General features: G+C 40.9%; 1 protein-coding gene across 1 annotated transcript; it reads left to right on the forward strand.

Annotated features, from left to right (window-relative positions):
• Positions 1 to 3,886: 3,886 nt before the first annotated feature.
• Positions 3,887 to 4,696, forward strand: gjb9a (gap junction protein beta 9a; the record flags this gene model as incomplete). The annotated part of the gene is made up of 1 exon (XM_080850164.1): positions 3,887 to 4,696. One exon carries the CDS (start codon positions 3,887 to 3,889, stop codon positions 4,694 to 4,696), a length of 810 nt encoding a protein of 269 aa, XP_080706290.1.
• Between the last annotated feature and the right edge of the window lie 3,685 nt (positions 4,697 to 8,381).

An 8,381-nucleotide genomic window follows, 5' to 3' on the forward strand; every position in this document is an offset into this window, starting at 1 on the left:
ACGATCCTCAGCGCCAACTCTGAATATCGTATGAGCGGTTCCCTGGTGTTATGACTCTTCTGGTATTTACTTTTTTTCTGACAGAATGTACAATGTTCTTCAAGTACCCTTGAAGTTCTCGGCGCATCTCTTGAGGATCTTTTTGCAAGGTGTTCCGCAAGCTCAACAGAGGCAGCTCTTTTGGTGATTGAGTCTGGGAGCTTCTTCATGGTGAAAATGCTACCGCATTTCCAATGGTATTGAAATGGGGGGATCTCTCCCTCACTCAGGCCTTTGACAAGGTCCAAAATTGGGGCATGGTGCCGGATTTGTGCTGCCACGATTCTAGATTCTGGGCTGCTAAATAAGTATGTATAGACTTCCAAAAACTATGTATGATGACTTAATTTAACTAACAAGATCATCAACATCATATTATATCTAATAAAAATAAGATAATTGATCTGAAAACTGAAAACTGGCCATCTTGAAAAATGTCTGCTATGGCCGCCATGTTGAAAATTCTTCATGTCCCGATATCTATTTTTTTTCATTTGGCTATATGTGTACCAAATTTAAAAATTTTGCTAAAGCGCTGTGAAAACGGTAATTTAGCCCAAAAATATGAAAAGCTGCTTTTGTGCAAGGGTTCATCATATATTAATAGACTTATATCAGTCCTACAAACAACTTAGTATAGGTAAAGTTTTGCCCACCCAGATGGTACCAATATGTGGTCTGGCCCATGGACTAAAAAGGTAGTTCATACTTAGTTGCTACTTATGACTAATTAATTAACAAATTGAAATGACACTGTGACTCAATGCAAACATTTTTCCAATTAAATGTAATCAAAATTAACCCTAAAAACATATTCTGTAACTGCAATTACTACATGGTCGAATACAAGACAAAGAAAAATAATGATAGTCCAGATTTATAATGTTGCAACCAGCTGACATTTATAGTATTATAGTACTGCAGTTATTTAAAGGCACTCAAGAAGAACCATCTTTTGAATCATTTATGCTAATTATGTCATCTGGAAGAAATGTTTTACCAAAATGCATGAACAATAATTTTATCGTAAATTTAAAAATTGTATCTTAAAATGTATAACATATTACAGACATTGACGGACATTGACGTGGTATGTATGTCTAATATTAGTATAGTAGACTATACTTGGTTACCAACTCTGTCCCGTTCATTCTGCTGTATCCAGATTTTTCTAGTTGGTTAATGGTAGTCTCTTCCCTAAAAATCTTGACTGGGTTTACACATACTTGTGTGTGTGGCAAAAAAACTGGGTGTGACCATCATGTTGAGGAAGAGGTCCCATTGCACTTCCACCATTTTTAAACCAGTGTAAATGAACACCTCATGAATAAAAGACACCTCCCACACCCTCTCGTCCATCCTTCTAGGATGACATGCCCCAATGCAGCCAGCAGTGAGCACACACCTGGGCTAGGCTTTTGCGAACACGCCCAGGTAGGAACTGCTGGCCCTGATCAGGTTTGGCAAGATTTTTCAAGGGAAGATCTGCGTATGTTTTTTAGGTTTTGGTTTCTGCTTTCCTCCTTTCTTTACCGCTTCTGTGAGACCGGAGTTCATTAATCAGGTAAGATACATTTCATAAGCTGAATCATCAAAAATGTAGTCTAAGATAAGTAAAATGGTCTTAACCAAAAAACAAACAGTGACCGTCTTTTAAACAGAAGGGGTGTAGGAGGACTGTGACTCATACCATAATTGTGGGACTGCTACATTAAACAGACAAACTATAGCAAAGAAATGGTGACCCACACTTTACATACATGACCAGTCAAATTAATGTTAAACTATTTTTCGCTGCTTGTTCAGTATCATGAACATTTTGTTTCTTTACAATCCATTTACCCAGTAGCCTACCATACACTTTTCCATAGCTTAACCTGTGCTCTGATCCCCTGGTGGGGGGTATGGCACAGTGTTGTTGTGAGCTTCAAAACGTGTACTTTATATTTGTGGCTTCTTTTTGAGATTGTAGTCTGAACTTGTATTCAGAGAGTCAGTTAAAGGAATATTTGAAACAATGTAGATTTTTACCTTGCGATTAGTCTTACTTACTAACCCACAGCCATTTGCTCCTTTACAGACACAATTGTGTATATCACACCCAACTTCTGAATAATACGTGTAGTTCTACCATGGCAAGATTTACACAAATTAAGCTGTTATTAAGTCTCACCTGGAATTGCATTATTTGTCCTATGAGTTGCTCTGATTAATTTAATTGATTGTTTCTTTGAAGCTGATGTTCTCATCTATACCAGTAGCACCCATCATTTTCATATGGGTAAATCCCATATTCAGTGGTTACCTTGATCCATGTGATATGGTGTATGCACAGGCCCCACGCTCTGGAGTGTCTTTCTGGAGTGAAGGGTAGTTGAGGACGCCTTTAATATGTCTGGTAGATATTAATAAATAAAAATGGAAACAGAATAAAATAGAATTTCAAAAAGAAAATTGAGAAGTTAAAACCTCCGGACTCTTAAAGTTTTTATTGTGTTATTGTTGCTATTCAAAATATCCGTGCAAATGGTGCGGTTTGCTAAATATCCAAACATTCCCACAGTCATTGACCAGGAAGTAAGTAAGTTCCCTTTGCACTTTAAAGTGAGCACAGAAAGGATTGTATTTTGCCAGTCAAATTGCTGTCAAACGTGGGTGGAAGGGGTGGGGGGGGGGGGGGGGGGGGGGGTAGAGTGACATCACTCAAAATCATCAGCATGAAATTAGCAGCCATTCTGTAACCTAAATGTTGGTATTGATTGAAACACTTAACTCATGAAGAGTGACTATCACCCTCACCATAGTTCCACAGAATTAGCAGTTACGACTGTCACCATGTGTTTATATATCTATATCTTTATCCTTAAATAAATCACAATCATGGAAGTAACATGACAATCTAGGATCAGTGAATATGTGATGTAGTCATTTATTATTTTGAAACATTAGTGGAGATATTGTGATATAACAATGAAAGCATGCTACATGCTAGGAGACAGATAAAGATTAAATGGTGTTTACATTTGGTTTCATTTCATATTCATGTTTGTTTGAGCAATGCTGCAATACCTAAGTTAGCTCTATTTGCAGTGGCACCCACTATTATGTCATTTATAGAGTAAATATAAAAAACATCTCCTAGCTCATTTAAGTTCTGTAAGCAAATATTTATGCCCTATGACATCAAATGAAACTGAAATTTGAACAGCTGACCACAGTAACTGGTGTTTCAACCTACGCAGCTAGGAAAACACAAAAGATCAGAAACAAACGGTGGGGCAGGGCAGTTTCAATACTGTGTGTGGCTCGGTCCAAATTTGACTTTTAGGGCCATGTCTCACACAAACCTGCTGAACCGTCAAGTTAGATGTATAAAGGATGTCATATTGTATTTTGCATGGCCCCCTTTTTCTTCCTGTCCTGTTGTAATGTATTCCACACATGTTCTTCCAACAAGACAGACAACTCCAGAGAGATTAGGAGTCAGGCTGTGTCAGTAACATCCTAAAACTGAGCTACTATCATGTTCGTATCATAGTTAAAAATCAAATGAAACACATATTGACGTTTACAAAGTTTGCAAAATACAGTGTTTTAGCACACTTTTACAAATTCAAAATGGCAATAACACTAGTACACAGGTATAGTTGTATCAGCTGTTTACCTGTTGTGTGTGTACAGTTACTGACAGCTGTCGATCTGTTCAGCTGTGTAGTTACTGAAAGGTGCCGGTCTGTTGTGCCGTGTACTTAATGACAGCTGACAGTCTGTTGTGCTGTGTACTTACTGACAGCTGTCGGTGTGTTTTGCTGTGCTCCAGGTGCAGGTGCATTGACGTCCGGCAGGCATGAACTGGTCTGCGCTGCAGAGCCTCCTCAGTGGGGTAAACAAGTACTCCACCGCCTTTGGCCGCGTCTGGCTCTCCATGGTCTTTGTGTTCCGTGTCATGGTCTTCGTGGTGGCGGCCCAGCGGGTGTGGAGCGACGACAGCAAAGACTTCATCTGCAACACGCGGCAGCCCGGCTGCAGCAACGTCTGCTATGACAGCGTCTTCCCCATTTCCCACATCCGCCTGTGGGCCCTGCAGCTCATCTTTGTCACCTGCCCGTCACTCATGGTGATGGCGCACGTCAAATACCGCGAGGATAAGGACAGGAAGTACATTGTTTCCCACACGGACGGCACACACCTCTATGCCAACCCAGGAAAGAAGCGCGGTGGCCTGTGGTGGACCTATATGCTCAGCCTAGTCTTCAAAGCTGGTCTGGATGCAGGTTTTCTCTACCTCCTCCACCATATCTACCACGGCTACGACATGCCCCGGCTCGTCAAATGCAGCCTGGAGCCGTGCCCAAACACGGTGGACTGCTACATCTCTCGGCCCACTGAGAAGCGAATCTTCACCCTCTTCATGGTGGTGTCCTCAGCCGTGTGCGTCTTCATGTGCATCTGTGAGATGTTCTACCTGATCTGCAAAAGGCTGCAGAAGTTTTTCAGGGTCCGGCACACCCACGAGATGGAGCATTTTGCTCAGACTCATGAGCTGAACAACATAGCGCCACCCCGATCTCAGTACAGGAGGGTGGACCCCACACTGTCCAGCACCCAGAACCTCAGCAGGGAAAAGACAAGGGATTTGGCCACGTCCAAGGTGTAAACTTAAAACAGAGGTACTGACATCTGAAGGAGCACTGAAGGAGTGGACAAGACTTAGACACATACAGACATGCACTTCAGTTTGGTGTGTTGTTTACATGTTGAGTCTTGTCATGAGTCATGTTGAGTCATGTTGAGTCTCACCAGGTGAAAACAGACTAGAGTGGTTCCAAAATTCTAAATCAGTCTAAGTTGTTACATGTTTTACACTTCAATAATATCTAATACGTTTCTCTGTTGATATGATTAAAACTTGTTTTTTCTGTATATCTATGTTGACTGCATATCTGACAAAGCACTCTATTCTTTTTACTGTAGAAACGTAATGTTATGTATGCAATGTATGTTTACAATTACAACACCTGTACTCACAAGAGTCCAATGTGATATTCTTACAGACACACCAAAAATACATTACTCATAGCATTGTTGTGGTTTTATTGTGGCATACTTAAGTTCCAGCATATATTGTGAAAGTTCACAGGGTCTGTAGGTGTATGGTTTATTTCATAATAGCACACATAAAGTCAATATAATTTAACTCTGGCCATGGCACTTTTCTGATGAAAAATGAAATTGTTTTCAGGAGACTCATTATTTATCTAAAGCAGCATGAATATTTTTTAATACAAAAATGCTATTACACTAGTTATCAGAGATTAATTCTGCATTGTTGTTACATGAATTCAGCATTTTTGTTATGGTGTTACACATTCTCTTTTGGAAACACTGAAAATCAATATAAATAAATTGTTTTTTTTCTATGCATGTGTCTGCCCCTTACATGGATTTGTATACGCCTTTCCCCTGTTGTTTTAATATTTGTAATGGATATCTTAGAAGCTCCAGCCGCAAAATGTGAGCATATTTCTTTACCAAAAACATATTCATCCTTGCCACCAACCAGCTCTCCTTCTCTCTCTCTCGATTTCCTTTCTCTCCCTCTTCATTCTTCGTTTAACGCAGCCTCAGTCGCCGTCCCTGCAGCCCACACCGCTTCTGTTCCTCACCTAAAACACGTTTAAAAATAACACTCTCCAGCACATGCTGCCCAGGACACTTTCATTTACATGTTACATAAGCTGCACCTCTTGATCTTTCGCCTTCAGCTACCAGTGTTTTAGTTCACTCCCACTCTCCACATCTTCCCCTCTCATCACACACACACACACACACACACACACACACACACACACACACACACACACACACACATATGCAGACACACGCACACACACTCACAGGCTTGCACACAAACTCACACACACACACTCATGCTCAAACACATTCATACACCTTCTCAATCATTTTCACATCTTGCCTCCTTTCACTAAGTGGCAGAGAAAAAAAAATGTAATTTCTTTTATCCTCCAGCTGTGTCTATTTTAACTGATGAGGTAATGGACGACGGTCATGAACGCACTGGGCTGGCGTAGTCAAAACGATCACCTATGGATGTGCTATTCACTGCTAAAACGTTAGCGATGAGGAGACGTGGAGAATGAACAGGCGTACAGTCGGAGCTAAAATCTTAATCGCGCCGGCCAAAGAGGGAGCAGGGCAAATATTCCTGTGTGTGACTCACCCAGCCGCCCACCACCCTCCCACACGCTTGCCCTTGCTTCCATCCACACATGAAGAGTGCAAACAAGTGTGTGCTCACACACAAACACACACATACACACACACACACAAGAAAATGGTGATTATAACATGTGATCACAGAAAACACACACTCACATACACAGACGCTGAATCCTACGGTGAACATACACACACACACACACACACACACACACACACACACACACACACACACACACACACACACACACACACACACACACACACACACACACACACACTTCACAGATGCTGAATCCTCCTGTAAACACACAAACACATCCACAGGCTAAACAGAAACAGAGAGGAGCAGAGAGACAGAGAGAGGCATATATAGGGAGAGAGTCAGGGAGAAAGAGAGACAGAGAGAGGTGTATATAGGGAGAGAGAGAAAGAGAGACAGAAACAACATATGAGCAGACTTGTAATAAGAAACAGTGAAATATATATCCGACACCTCTATCATCGAATAAATATAACCTGTAAATATCATATTTGCATATTATCAAACCTCCTTAACAGTGTTTACAAGGTGTGCATGCTGCCAGGTATTAGTTTGTTTTCAGCCAAGTAGTCCAGGATATGCCCCCAAAATAAAACCACACACCCAAACACACACGCAGACACACACACTAAGCCCCCCCCAACACACACACACACACACACACACACACAAACACACAGGCACACACCTACCTACCTACCTTCCCCCACCCGCTTACCTTAACCAGATGGAAGGTCAGTTTTTGTTGGGTGGAATGTGGATTATTGTGGCATGGCAGAACAGAGGGTCAGTGAAGCACAACACCCCCAAAGCAGGGAGGAATACAGGAGAACATGGCGTATCAGAGCATGTCACTTGGTGGAGCCACCCTCTCCTGTGTATCATAGTTGGCACGTAATGCATTCAATTTGGCCTCATTTAGACTGAACTAATTAATTTCACCAGAAATAGCCCCACAGATAGTCAGCCTCTTGACGTTGCCCACCATCATCTCCTCCCCCCCATATAGTACACATGAGATATTTTATATTTCTAGGCCATGCGGCAGATGGACAGACACTTGTGGAGGAAACGGCTATTGAGTAAGATGGAGCGTGACAAGCTGCCGGTAGGTTAGGTGTTAAAGCGACATAAATGCGGTCATGCTCACCGATCTCCATTTTAATTTACTGTAGTGCACAGAACATCTAGAAAGGAGGGAAAAAATGCAAACATAGACGAGAGACTTCAGACTTTAAGCCTTGATGGGTTTTTGTACTTTATTCGCACACTGATGCACTGCGACAGTAAGCCCTCATATCTACAGTAATCACACAAACAGGCAGAGTGCAGTTTCCTTTGGGAAATATGTCACACACAGCGAGCTGTGTTCACACTATCCACAGCAAATTATTATTTACTTAAGCATTACTGTACTGATCAATCAAGGAGTATAACAAAATCTTCCTTCATGATGGTTGACTGTTTACATATGCTAATATATATCTTGTTCATCTGACTTCACACACATAATACTCAGGATTTTTGCCAACATCATACAAATATATAATAAATCCAAATAGCATAAATATAGCATATTGCATTAGAATGTTCTCACTGTGCTTCTGATATTATTTGAATGGCATATTTCCTCAATATATGTGATTCCTGATTCAAAAATACAGCATTGCAATGTGTCTAAAATGACTAAAGCCACGACTTCATCTATAAGTTCCACATAGCATTATATAAAATCAAGGACTTTTTAAGTCAAAACCACTTGCAATGGTAAACATATTGAAATACATGGCAAACGGAACAAAACAGAAAGACTAAAAACATCTGGGAAGCCAATTTGTTCAGATTTGAGACCACTTAACTGAGAAGATATACCTTAATGGGTATAGTACTGAAATATTAGGTCTGTGTACTGTTTTAGAAACAAATATTGTATTGCCTTTCACTGTGGGATAAATGAATTGGCTTGTTACACTGGCTGATGTGTCCGGTACTGTGGTCTGTAGGTGAGTCATGTTCATGCTCGACTATCTTTAAATGACTAAATCTTTGGCTATGTGAG

Source organism: Sprattus sprattus (assembly GCF_963457725.1).
Source record: "Sprattus sprattus genome assembly, chromosome: 13".
Lineage (NCBI taxonomy): Eukaryota > Metazoa > Chordata > Actinopteri > Clupeiformes > Clupeidae > Sprattus > Sprattus sprattus.